The sequence below is a fragment of the Molothrus aeneus genome, chromosome 4, assembly GCF_037042795.1.
Source record: "Molothrus aeneus isolate 106 chromosome 4, BPBGC_Maene_1.0, whole genome shotgun sequence".
In the NCBI taxonomy this organism is placed as follows: Eukaryota; Metazoa; Chordata; class Aves; order Passeriformes; family Icteridae; genus Molothrus; species Molothrus aeneus.
Genome location: NC_089649.1, coordinates 17145720 through 17160190, shown reverse-complemented (window position 1 = coordinate 17160190; position 14471 = coordinate 17145720). Strand labels below are relative to the sequence as shown.

The window sequence follows — 14471 nt, the reverse complement described above, 5'->3', positions numbered from 1 at the left end:
CCCCAGGATTCAGACCCAACTACAGAGCAATTTGACACAAAGGAGCATTTTCACATACAGACCAGAGGTAGCGGCAGAATATGGAATTTATGGAAGTCTTACCATAAAACCAAGTACATCTGGCAGTCTTCACAGATCTCTGTTACGTATTCATTTTAATTGTTACAGAACAAACATGAAAGAAAAACCCAACAGAGGCTTCAGACAATGTCCCCAGCAGCACTTACCCTGTTGCAGAGGCTGAGTATTCGTACTGGGATTTTGACTGGCAGATTGTGTTGAACTACTGGCTGTTGTGGCAGTAACGAGTCTGACATAATGGAACTTGCTTCCAGGTACCTGAATCTGCTGAACATTGGGTGCAGTTGCCAAGGGAATAATTGTCTTAAATTGAGACGTACCCACTCCTCCTACAGTAATGGTCTGCACTGCTGATTTCACAGCCTGTTAAGCCAACACAGACAGCACAAAGTTACTTGTACAAAGACAGAAAGAACATCAATATGTTTATTTCTCAATTTGTTCGTGAGCAACTCTAGCATACCATTCATACCCTTCAGAGGGAAGACAGTTACCCTCTTTTTGCTTTCAAAAGTAGAACAGATGCAAAGAGATTAAATGCCTCTCAACATCTCAGAGAAAACTCAGTTTCATTTTCAATGCTCTACACCAAACACCAGAGTAAACTAGTATTTACATGAGTAGGGTGACTCAGGCCACTTCACAAGATACAACATCTGCCAAAACTATTTCCAGTGACTACAGAGAACATGGCTCAATTTGTCCTCCACAATCAAACAACCAAATATAGAAATATTCCTACTATTAAAAACACATGGTAAGAACTTGCAGAACAGTTTGTCTGGACTGCATCATAATTTATCTGCGTGTGTACAGATTCCTGTTAAGAAAATTTGTAATTAATCCACAGAAATCACTGTGCAACCCTTGTGAGGAAAAGGGAACAAAATCCATAACTGATGGACATCAGAAAGAATACAAGCTGAGAAATGAAAGAAGCAAGAACAATGAGGAGTAGCAAAACAAATTCCTTAAGAAAAAAGGCAAAATGCTGAAAGAAAGGGAGCTCAGCAGACCTGTGCTACCTTGCAGCTGGAGTATCAGTATACCAGAAATTTGCAAAAGTTCATCTTTCCAACTTTTCTCAAACTAAAAACTAATAACAAGAAAGTTTTATTTCATTTATACACATTCATAAGTCTACTGGTTTGATAACAGCCTCTTTTCCCAGACTTGCTCAACCTCAAACCTTGATTTCTTCCTTTTTCTCCTTCCATTTAACTTTTTTTTAGAGCTCAGCTTTTTATTCTCAGTATCTTTTACTATTAGTATAAAACATATTGTCCTTGACATCAAGTTTAAGTATTACACTTGGTTGTAAATATGATGTGAATTCTTATGAGAACATTTTCCCACTTGCCCAGCTTTCAGCAACTACATGAATGAAATCTCAATTTGCACACATTTTACTAGAAAAACAACCCTGCTCTTCTAAAAGATGTTTTCTTGGGATTTTTGATTTTTCTTAAGACATTTTATACCTTAACAAGCCAGAGCATCAAAATAAGCACTATGTGCAAGTATGGTCACAGACATTGTCAAAGGGAGACCAGTTCTCTCTAGCACACAAAAGAGCAGCTGCTATCCAAGGACAACTGGGAAAATTGTAAAATTCAAGGGACAGTTCTTCTAAAGGCATGTTCTTGAGCTCAGTGAAGCACTTGTGTTCTGTGAGATAGCTTTGCAACAGAACTCCCACAGACATCTCCATTTTCTCACTTAGGGTGCTTGCAGTAGAGAGACTTAACCTTTTAACAATTATTTCAGAAGAGAGTTCTCCCTGGAGAAAAAACCAGTTCAAATCTCTGTGGTGTCCATAATCCCATATCAGCTTTCCAATTATTTCCTGTATCAGTAAGATAAGACTGGGAAAATCTGTCTGTCTGGTCTCATGCTGTACATGTGTGTCCACTCCCAGCTATATCCATACTCTGGATATATTTACACCCATACACATTCCTTCATGTTTACCACAACAACAGTACAGATATTGTGATAGAAAAAGATTTACCTAAGATCACAAAAGAGGTAAAGAGCAAAAACTGTCATTTATAAGAAAGGTCAGTTTTGTGTTGTGATTAATTAATGCAAAATCATTTATAAAAGCTATTATGGAAAAGCCCATTTTTCTAGAAATGAGACATAGGAAATAAATAATTTCTGGTTCTGTAGGTTTCAGCCCAGACCTCTACAGCAGGAATGTGAACTCCACTGCTGCAAACCTCAGAAATACCTGGAAAGCAGCCCTAGGCAGTGGCAATAGAAACACTGGCAGAAGAGAGAGAACCACCCAAAGAACTCCTCCTCGTGTCACAGAGTTCTTCACGTGACTTGGGAGATTCAGTACACAGAAACAAGAATTTGCACCAAGTGGGGCTTTCCAGGATGGAAAGCTACTTTCTAACAGCACAGATTGTATGGGCTTGCACTGGTTTGCACCCCTCAACTGAAGAAGTATTTATACACTCCTTGGGGCATTACTTCTGCCAGTTCCTAAGCAAACACCATCCCAAGAACACCGGCAGACAGACGGCTGCCAAGCCGTGGTCCAACATTGCAGTTCCCAGCAAGCAATGACACAGACACAGCAGAAGACAAAGGAAAGTCAGTCTGTACCTGGGTGGTTGTGTGGTTGACTATGGCCTTCCCAGGGGAGGAGGGTGCTGACTGCTGCACTGTGAGGATCTGCTGTCCTAACGCTACATTCAGTGGGACGCCCACCGTCTTCTGGGGGGAGCTGGGAGGCTGGGAGGCCACTGACACCACTGTTAGCTGCTTGGCAAAACAAAAAGCAGTTTAAACCTCTGGGCAGGATACAGGACCCTGTACATACACATTCCCCTCCTCAGGACAGCACAGCTCTCCACCAGAACAGAGCTCTTTCTGTGAACAGGGGGCCTGCATTTAACCACAACTCACACGGGTCCGGCTGTGACAACAGCAAACAGAGCCCTGAGGAACTTGAAGGCATCACTGGTGTCCAGCACCAACTGGCTCCTGCAGAAATCTAGCACAGCATCCAGGTGGGAGTAAGGGGTTGTCTTTCCATTTGTTTTGTTGGGTTTTTTTTAAGGAAATTATCCTATTAAAGCCTGAGCATTGTCAAGAGGGATCTTCTAAATAAAGACATTCTATTTGGTTCAATGACTATTTCATCATAAATAGGAATTTCAAAGAAAAGCTGTTGGAAAGAAAATTCTCACCTCACACTACTGATTCAGTCAAAGTATAAGAACATCAGTACTTTCAAATCTACACTGCAGTTTTCCAGAGATCCAGTCTTATGACCACATTTCTGCAGAGTGCAGTGTTTATAAACACTCTATATAACCACACCCCTTCCAAGGTTGGTTTTCTACTTTTTGTTCTGAACTTCCTTATGTTTTAAGAAAAACCAGATACTTAGAATTGCTTATGAACAGTAAATTCAAGATGTAACCCTAAAGAGTCTTTTCACACTCACTCCTAGTTAAAAAAGTAGCTTTAGAATAAAAATTAACTTCTTTATGTTGTTTCTCTTACTAATAATTGTCAAACACAAGTCTTTTACTGCACCTGTATAACATTACAACACTAAAGCATAGCCAAACTAAAATAATTTTTTATTCTTAATTTGCTTACTATTCATGATATTTTAGTTGGCCTGCACTGTACATCTTGTCCCTCTATCTCCCTTTCTTCAGCAATATTCCTCTTCTCAAGACAATTATCAAATCTGAAACACAAGTGTCACCTTGACCTGTGCCAATCTCCAGCTCTGTGCAAGGACCACTGCAAATTTCATTTACCTCACAAGTGATCTGGGAAGACTAAATTGCCTGTGCAGTAGCAGGAATGGTTAATAAGTGCTGACCTATTAATATTATTGAGGTCTCCTCTTGAACAGCCTGTTGATGTTTTATGAAGGCATTAAAAATAGTCTGAGTGCTTGGCTAAGAGGGAACAGCTGCTCTCAGAATCAATGCTTAGGGAATGGCAAAAAATGGCAGGAATGGGGAACTATGCAGTAATGCATATCTGCTTAAAACCATAATAAGGGAGCCAGTTGAAAAAAAATCTAAATTAGGGCATTACCACAGAGCATTGTGATGCAAAATGGAGACTCTGGAGATATTTTTATGGACTCTGGAGACATGTTTATTATGTCTGGAGTAATAATAAACAGCTTGTAGCATAGACACAGAGAGCTCCATTCAGACCACTGTGCAGGAGGGATAGAAGGCTGCAGCCAGAACAGGTCCTTACCTTATTGGGGGATTTGAGTGGTGAGATAGCTATTTTATTCGGTGTCTGTTGTGTTGTTGTACTCAAAGATGATCCAATGACTCCACTCTCTGAGATGGTTATTGTCTTTGGTGGTGTCCCTGGAGCAGACTGTGAAAAAACCCTACCTATAAACAATGAAGATACCATCAGCTCCAGTTATCCCTGGTCACAGTCACTTTTAAAGCAAAGTTTTCCCTGCCATTTGTGCAATTTATCCCTACTTCTGAGAGTGTACGACCTGACAGGAAGGACACTGGCACACTAAGTTAGATTTAGCAACAAAGAAGAAAATTGCTGTTATTACAAACAAAAAGACAGATTGCTCAGGCTTAAAAAAAAGAGCCAAAATGGACATTGAGCTTTCTGTGCCATTCAGCTGACAATTGTTGACAGCCAGGACAGCATCCTGAGGAGCAGAGCTCTCCAATACACCTGCACCACACACAGCTGGCAGCTTCCTGGGAAAGCCCTGGGCTGCTGCCAATGCCCAGAGAAACTGAGCATCCATGGTGGGGGGGACTACTTCCTTTGAAACCTCAGCCACCAAACACCAGCTGGGTTACAGTGACCAAGAAAAAGATGTTTGGTCTGTCTACAATCAGCTCTGAGGGTTTTTTTCTTTTCTCTGTTGGTGGTTGCCTCTTTCACTGCCTAACAATTTTTAGTCACACTACCACCCATGTTTTCATGTGTGTGTCATAAACTCTCTCTGTTTTTACAATGCCAAAGAAGAGTAAACATCAAAAACAGTAGCTCCATATCATGACATCAGTTTCAGGAATATTGAAAACTCCCAGATTTTTTTTTCCATCCTTTCTAAGTTTCTTTCCAAAGAATGCTTGACCACTGAGCTTTCCTCTGCTCCACTTTGGTTCAGACTCATTTCTGTCATAGCTTCTGTCACCCATTCTCTTGTACTACATTTATAAAAATAAGAAACAAACAAATACCAGCATAACTTTTCCATCCAAAATCAACTGGTGGCATAACAATTAAAGTCAACTGGAACTAACAAGAAAAAGCACTATCCTCATGGCAAGCTGATTTCCTCTGCAGTCTGTGTACTCTAAAATAACCACTTTTGTGCAGTCTAATTAACAGCACAGATAGTTGCCAGCAGCTGCTAAAGCAGTGGGGAAAAAAAACATCTAGAGGTTTCAATCCTTTGAGTTATTTTCTTGGTGACAGCTTTCCTCTTCTCACTACATCTCCTCCTTAGCATCAGCTTCCAAAGAGAATCTGGTAGCTTATACTGACAAGTCTTTCCAGATTACAACTTCCACCTCAGCTTGCAGGAATTTCTAGGCAATTAAAAATATTTATCAGATTCATGAAAACATGCATAAAAAAATCAAAACACAAACACAAATGTTACACCTTCTCTAAAGTGATGCCAGTCTCTCAAAGCTGGCAAGCTGTGCTGGCTGTTTGGAATGGTGAAGGAAAAACCAATATATAAAGATTTCCCTCTCAATTAATGAAGCAACTTTACGTCCCAGTGATAGTTGTAGTGAAGGCTCAGGCACAGGTGATTTTTCAAAGTACTGATTTAAAAACTGCAAGTCATTTTTAATGTTTTTGGGTCGGGCTTTTTGTTTGTTTGGATTGTTTTTTTTTAAACACACAAACAACTCAAGTATTTATAAGCATAGCAATCTTCTTACAGGTTTATATATTTGGTAGGGAATTTGAGAAAGGGGACAAACTGGGGAGTGGGATGGGGAATTCCTCTTTCACCTGGAACACATGTCAGGCCGCAGGCAGCCTGCCAATTCAAGAAAAAGATTATGTTCCAGCTCTGTGCCATTCGCTGGCATCTCTCAGTGTTCTGAATACCAGAGACAGTTGCATCCTTTTTAAAACCAGCTCAAGTCCCAGTGCTGTAAAGACTTAACAAATTTGTGAAAAATACCTGGGAGAGATTTTAGGCCTACTTAGACTGATAAATCTGTAGGCAGTTAGACATCCTTCAAAGCTCTAACGATGAATCCAGCTTCCTACATTTGCCTTTTTCAGATAAAATTAGATGCTTAAGATGTTTAGCAACATACACTGTCATTATAAACAAGGTATTGCACTGTGTTTTTTTCTTTCATTTTGTTGGTGCTTTTGCTGTTGTTCTGTGGTCAGTTGGACTTTTATTTTTTATAAGGATATATAGAGTTGTTTTCTAAAGGGAAAGACCATTTGTTATTTGCCTTAATTACTTTCCTAGACACTTCTGCAATGGTGATTTTTGAAGTAGGTGAGCAACTTAACAAAAACAACACAGCTTTCTTCACTTTCTTCATTCAAACATTTTTTCTCTTAATTGCATGTATTACATTTAAGTCCAACTATAAGCAGATTAAAGTAATACAAAAGCATGTGTCTCCCTTTCCCCCTGTGTATTTATAAAATGTTTCTGAAAATACTTTCTCTTCGTCAAGTAATCTTTTCTGTGGCACTGGGGTATTTTTTTTCTCCTCCCCAAAATCCATGAAGTACTTTGCAGTAAAAGCAACTCTGCAATTACCAAGATTATTCTAATTGAGTATAAAGGTACCAACAACTGCATTTATCTGCTTCTAGCAAAAAAGTTTTCTGATTTTTTTTTTCAATTGCTTGAGGTACTTTGACAGAAACTACAGTAAAAATGTTGAGACAGAAGAATTTTGACAATTACCATTTCTTTGAAAAGCCTTTAAAAAATGGCAAAGCAAAACAAGTCAAAGTAGTACAACCTGCAATGACTGGTGACACTTGAGTGGTCTGCCCTGTGACAGCTTTGCTATTGATTGGTTTTGCAAATATCAGCTTGGTGATCACCGGGCCAGAAGTTGGGGTTCGAGTCTTCTTCGCAATCTAAAAGATGGAGGAAAAAAGATCTAAAGTAATTTGAGCATTTTGGATCTAAATTATTGTATTGTTAAGTACATTAAAAAATAAAAAGGGCAATACTTGCACACATAATTAGAAGAATAACTGTGTATCTTTCATTTCATCTCCACTTCTCCTTATGGAAAAAACTAGGAGATTATCCTGGACACTTCAGAATGCCAGCTACCAAAGTAGGATAGCCAAATCCCTCTCAACTTTTTCAGAAGATAGCTCTCTGTGCAAGCATCTCATCTTCAAGATGCTGAAATTATTTCTTATGTGTGGTTGGTCTACATAAAAATGTCAAAATTAAATGCACAACTCTCAGTATTCAAAGCTTTAAATGAAGTCACTTCCCTTTCAGCCAACCAGGACAAAACTTGTCCCCAGGGATTTAAATATGACCACTACTGCTCTGAAACGTCTCTTGACCATTTTGACAAAGCAGCACACTTGTTTTGCAAATGGGGAAAATGTTTTCTGCAACAGTTCCCCAAAAGCACATGGATCATCAGTGCCTGAAAGTTCTGAGTACTCACTAGCCAAGAACAAATCAGTTGGCTACCTCCAGGTACAAGGGAATCTATTTTCATATTGCAATCCAGTCTCCTGAAACACAGCTGGACCAAGAACATGTACGGCAATTCAATAACAGATCACTTCAGCTTGAAATCCTCGTAACCAGGAGTATATAGTCTTAAAAGTTTTAAAGAAGATTTTTCTCCCCTTCCACACTGAGAGAAGTTAACTACCAGTTGCAGTTATTCCAACAGTTTTTATACATTGACATCCAGCTAGTGCATAGTTCAATTTAGAGGCTGACTTTTTCCAAAGACTTTTAACCTGCTGACTGCAGGGGCTGCCTGTGGATGTGGCCTGAGTCTATGTGAGGAAGGCTGTGTGCTCACATTTACTGAAGCCCTTACACCTGCCCACCCCACAGGTGAGGCACATCCTGCTTCTCCTCCACCACATCCCATAGGCACCAGCCTTCAACTCCAGCAATATCAGAGAGGCACCACATTAACATCCATGTGGGGAGCCATCTCTCAAGGGCACAGAGACACCTTTCTTACTCAAGCAGCCAACTCAGAAATGTGCCTGATGTGCAAAGATACAGAGCTGACAGCTACTTCTGACAGCCTGAGACAGTTACAAATGCTCAGATGAAGCAATTGAGTAGGCTGGAAGTTATGGTTTCCTCCACAAAACCCTATCTATAGAATTTGATGCCTGAAAACACCTTTTTTTACAACTACATAAGGCAAAAACATGCAAAGTATTCGGCAGCACATAACAAATTCCTCAGCTGCTCCACAAAAGGCACACGTGAGGCTGCCCCAGCTCCCAGCAGCACAGCCATGGCACAGCCAGGGAAGCTGCAGCTCCCTCTGCTATGGCATTGGAGCCCTCCAGGCTGCTGTGGAAAGCCAAGGGCACCTCTGTGTGCCCGAGCTACACCTGGCCAGGGAAGCCAGCAAGGAGCAGCTCTGACACCAGGCACCACCAGAGAATGGATCTTATTTAAAGGAAGCCATGTGCTGCTCCACAGTTACACTACAAGTGCTCCTCAGAGGAAAGCTTCATCTCAGAACAATATGCTGCTCCTCAGGCACAGTAGGTGCTTGATGGGTGATATACAATTGTCAAGGTGCTAAAATGAAACAGAGGAGAAATAAACCTGTTCTTTTTGGAAATACATTAACTAAAACTTTGAAACATAAGTTGTTTGAAGAAGGAAACTTAATTCGTAGCCCTGCTCACAAATTTAACTCAAAGCCATTTTTAAATTTCAAGGATTCAATTACCTTAGCACAAACACAGCTGATAGATGAGCAGGCATTTTATCCATAACTTTTTTTCTCAGCTTGGACATGCTTTAATTTCTCATCAATTCTACACCTTTCAACTGCTTGATTTGAGATTTCTGTTTTAAATTAATCTTACCTTGCTGTAAGGTATTATTGCAACTCAATAGCTATTGCTTTTTCTCTGAAGTGAGAGCTAAGTCTGGCTCAGAACATGATGAGCAGTCAGCAGGAACAGCCAGCTCTGGAGAACAGCAGTTGTTTCCCAGTAACAGTCAATAAATGTGCTTAAATGACTTACATGAATGGGTGTAAAATACTACTGACCATTAACACGAAGTATTTCAGAAAAAAAAACACTTTAAAATCCAAAAATAACAGGTCAACACAAGTAGCCCTGCTTCCCTCATACTCGACTTGCAGTGTGCTCCTCAAATAAATTTTCCCCTGCTTTTTAGGTGAATTGTTTGTCTACAAAGAGGGAGGTCTAATAAACAAGTGAATCTCCTCAGGGCTTAGGAAACTGCAAGAAGATAAATGTGGTTGGTTATAAATGAGAACCAGCCCTCCTTGCCCTACCTGCTGCCAAGCAAGCATTTCTGAGGTTTATGGCACTGGATAACCCCAGCCACCAGGGAGAAGCTTCTTCCACCACTGGGAAACTCAGTGCCCATTTCAGTAAAGACTGGAGAAGCCAGAGGAAATAAGATGTCCCTTTGATACTTCAGAATGGACAAGTTCTCTGAGGCACTCTGCCATTGCCTGTGCTGATCACAAGGAGCTTGGCATTATCCCCCTGCCTATGTAAGCTAAGCATGCCCTCTGCAAGTTACTTTGAGTTAGACTGCAAATACATTCCCTGGAGCAACAAGCTCTTCTGTAGCAATGTTATACTTAGGAGCACACACCAACCTTCCTTCCCCTACAGAAGTCAAGAGATTTCCCTGCAGGCAATTTGACTTCAAGGGTCAAGTTCTGTCTTCCTAAACACTCTTCGCTAAAGATGAACTAGCAAGTTCATACAGCTGGACTTTGTTTTCAGACTCTGTTCTATTCATACAGGCACACTCATACCTCACATTTAGTGCTGGATATCCACAGTCAGCTACCACAAAGGAGCAATAAATCCACTCCCTAGATGACCTGTTGGGAGCCTGTCCATGTACCCACTCTCTATGTCATTTATATTTGGCATAGCATGAAAAATCAGGGACTCTAGAAATAGAAAAGAACACCTTCACTTCAGAGATGAAGAAACTGAGCTAGGAATGGGAGTTTGAGATTATGGAGTGCACAAGGTCCCTTTTCAAAGATGAAATAAAGCCACAACGATGGCTTAGCAGCTGCCCTGCCATGGTAGCAACAATGCTATGGACACTGTTAAAACCAGAGCCAGTTACCACACAAAACAAGCACAGGGCAGACTTAACAGAGCCATGGTGATATGGCTGGACATCTGGCTCAGAGTCACGTGTAAGGCCAAACTCCTGCTTCATAAACCTGGACTAAAGCAGCAGAGCAGCAGGCACACCACCACTTTTATGGCTGTAGGCAGGCAGGAGCCACAGGCTGAAAGATGTACTTGCCCAGCAGTTTTTTTCCACACTTTTGTGGCACTAGTTTCAGCTAAATCAGGATGAGCTGCTATAAGGACAGTAATTAACCTCTGGGTATGGATGAGGCCAAAGGCCCTGCCACAATTAACACCTCACAGTCTCATACATCCAGAACTGTAAGCAGAGAAGGAGCCAAATTCCAAGAAATATTTTCCTGAACTCTACCAATTATGCCTCAGGTGCTGAGACTTCAACTATCACAATTAGATTACAAGATTAGATTAGATGTCAAGGCAATTGAGTTTCTCTAACCATATAGAAAGCCTTTATGGTAGTGACCACAAGAACTGATAAGAGCTCTTTGTCATCTAATCTGCACCAGTTCATTCCCAGCACCAAGTCAGTCTTGTGCTGCCCTCCATCTGAAATAGCTGATTCACAAGAGATAAATTACAGGAGATCCACGGGGAGTCAGGGAGGCATTCACAGCCTCCTTTTCCACTCACTGAAAGATTAAGGGGCTCGTTCAGGGTGATGGGGTAAAAGAATCACTTCATTTTCTAAGACAGGGACTCGAGGTGCGGGTAACCTCCCCTGTCATTCAGGGTAGAGCAGAGCCAGAATCCCTTCTCACCCAGCCTCACATGTCACTCTGATACTTCAGAAATTTTCTACAGGGAAAAGCACTGCCTATGAAGTGCTAATGCAATCATTTCCCCTGCAATATCGGGTGCTAACCTTGTCTTCTTGCTTTTCATTTCTACTTCCTCCTCTCCTTGTGGGAAAAAAGGAATGTCAAGTGCTAACAATTCAATCTGTTTTGCAAAGAGAACCAATGGCTTAACAAAAAGAAACCACAACAAAACAAATTTCCCAAACTGCAATTAACTAGATTTAAAAACAGATGCAAGTCCATTAGCAAGAGCTTCTGCTAAGGAATGTGTAAGAATTCCCAATGGCAAATTGAAGGGCTCGATGGCCAAGCCACTGATTTCAGTCACTGACAGCACAAATCATCTCATGCAAGGAAAAACCACATCACAGCTAAGTTGTTCTCCCCAGTTTCCTGTACCTGTCACTTGGCAGTGAATAATGAAGCCAAATAACAGGAACTGATCCACTCTTAAATGTTTCTATGATGACTAAAGAGCAGAGACTTTCTTGAAAACTGTAGTGACAATCATTAATGTTTCAAATGGTCATTATTAAATATGTTTCCAGGTATGATGTAGCAACAAAAAGAAGTAGAAATTGGTGAAGGAATCATCTGCAAGTTTAAAGAAAATATTCAGAATTGATCTTATTCACCTGCCATGAAACACTAATCAAGGAACATTTGGCTAATAAAGTTCTTTAAACTTTGTCATTTTTATGTGCAGCCGATTATTTTAATAGCATACTTAAGAGTTTAATTTCTCATTTTATTTAGACAGTAAAATAAATATTTTTCCATCATCCCCTGCATTGAGCTCTACTTGTCCTTCACTTTAAGAAGTCTTATTTCTGCCTCACTGCAGAAAGGAAGAAGGAAGTCACTCACATTTAGTTCTGCCACATAACAGATGAGAATCAGACCCTTTGGGTCATAACCCAAGTCTTTTCAACACATTTTCAGATCCAAGCAGATTCTCTGTGGTTTCAAATATCTCAAGATCCATGCCAGAGACTGGGAACAAAACCTTGAATGTTCAGCTTTAGATAACTAGATTTGAGGCAGACAAGATACACCCTTCTGTTCTTTTTCAGATGCTAGAAGTTTTTTCAGAGAATTTATTTAAACAAACTGAATGTAATAGGCAGAAGCTACTCTTCCATAAAGGAGTGTATACTTTGAATAAACAACAACAGGCATATAAAGTTGAATTCAGACTTCCTGAAAGTATGTAGAATTTATTTTTATAAAATTAAAACAATGAGAAAATTATCTTCAATCTACTGAATAGTTCACTTTCTCTGAGGCAAACCCTATGTTTCTAGACAGTAGCTAGAGGCAAACAGCATAAAATGGCAAACGCATCCACAGATGAAAGCATGGGCTAAGAGCAGCATTGTATTTTTTAAATACAAAGAATGCAAAGGTTGAAAGCAATAGTGTGTCAATCAGTGCAGGAAACAGACAACAACTGCAGCAACAGAACTGGTTTGAAGATGTTTCATCAGCATAACTCATTTTACCTGTACTGTTTTTACTTGCTGGGACTGCAAGACAGAGGGCTGGGCCGCAGTGTTTATCAGCTGACTCCCCTGCGTCAAAGCTGAGACACCCACAACAGGTTTCACTTCCGACCGACCTCCAATGACAACTTTGATCTGCTGGCCTTGTACCTTGGAGTCTCCAGCCTGGGCTTGGGACACGGCCTTCTGTGACTGCGGGAGCTGGCTGTGGGGTAATGCTAAAACAATAGGCTGGCCGGACTTGCCCAAAGTTGTTACAATCAGCTTTTGCCCGTCCGGCTTAATACTCTGACTGCCTATTTTAATATCAGTGGCCTTGTTCAGAATAATCTGATTAGCTGAGATAGTGACAGGGGTCTGAGCACCAAGTTTATGGAGGCCACCTGGAAAGGCAGGCTTTACAGCTGCATTCACATCAGGGCTTGGGGTTGTTGTGGTGGTCAGTGCTGCATCTCCCGAGTGGCTGCTGGGTGCAGGAACCGATTCCGTGGTGACTGTGGCTGTGGTCGTGGCTGAGGAGTCGCTGGTGGTGCTTATGTTCACTATTTCTTCCAGTTCTGTTTCCATGGGAATGGACTCTCCTCCCATGGGTGACGACACGATAACAGCCTCGATGCTGTCGTCCTCCACCAGAGTTATGCCGGTGTCCATGATTTCCTCAGGGAGCAAGCTGTTCACTTCTGCTGAAACCACCTCCATTTTAGAAGCTGTGGCAGCAATGGCCGGAGCAGGTACTGCAATATTTAAAAAAGTTATTGGCTTCCAGAAAACACATATTTTCCAAGTTTTATGAATAATATTATCAAAGAAGAAAATGCAGTCAAATTTTTTCTGACTGAAAGTATTGTGCATGCACAGGAGGGTTATGATGGAAAAAAAAACTTGTCATCAAAATGTAACACACCAAGCTGAATTTAGTCTCTGTAATAACTTATATGAAACCTTTACTATATCATTCGGTGAAGTAAAATAAAGGCATTGCCAGTCCACTCTTCACACCACAGTACACAAAGAAGCAGTGTTTCCCCTCTGAAAATATGGGCACAGACATCTAAACTCACTGAAGTATAAAGCAAGAGTTAAACAGCTTAAAAAAATCTAATAGATCATGATGCAGATTTGTAGATGAAACAGATTTTCACACATGCCAACATTGATTACCAGGTTATCTTGCTCAAGACACTTGTTATCCATACCAGACGTAACATTCTTGCCAAATTCTTATTTTGGAAATCTCAGAAAAACAAATGACTGTTTAGTGATGGACTTAAACAACCCCAAAAGGTCAATCAACAGCCACCTATCACAGGATCAAGCCAAAGCCCTGCCACTCACAAGATGAAGAGATAATCCCTTGATGCTGGCTTTGAAAAGAGCTCAGTAATTTTTTTACTTCAATACTCACCAGAAAATATAACACACAAATTCATCATTGATTTGAAAGGTGTTCTAAACACAAAACAAATAACACACCATATGAAAAATAAAAGGAATTTTTAAGAGCACCCAAATTATATATTAAACAAACCCCTGCAGTGAGATGCAAAGCCCGAGTTATTTCCCGCTGAGAAACCTTACAGACATTGCTGGAAATGGCCACACTGGACCATTCCCCTGAAGCTGTATCAGTGTGAAGAGTCTGAAAACAGATCAGCTCCATAAGGCATTTTCTGCACTTGCTGACCCCAGGAGCACACTTGGGCCTCGGATGGGTGAACATACCATG

At 40.7% G+C, this 14471-nt stretch overlaps 1 protein-coding gene across 3 annotated transcripts in view; it reads right to left on the bottom strand.

Moving 5' to 3' along the window:
- Window positions 1-14471, bottom strand: part of LIN54 (lin-54 DREAM MuvB core complex component) — a 39914-nt gene that overhangs the window by 10713 nt on the left and 14730 nt on the right. For 2 of the 3 annotated variants that reach the window (XM_066548004.1, XM_066548005.1), the window contains exons 2-6: window positions 12746-13479; window positions 7071-7191; window positions 4327-4472; window positions 2698-2853; window positions 228-444 (exon numbers count right to left, since the gene is read on the bottom strand). In XM_066548004.1, coding sequence (XP_066404101.1) covers window positions 228-444; window positions 2698-2853; window positions 4327-4472; window positions 7071-7191; window positions 12746-13444 — 1339 coding nt within the window. In that variant the 5' untranslated portion in view covers window positions 13445-13479. The remainder of the gene's footprint in view (window positions 1-227; window positions 445-2697; window positions 2854-4326; window positions 4473-7070; window positions 7192-12745; window positions 13480-14471) is intronic. The other variant, XM_066548006.1, reaches the window with a different exon arrangement.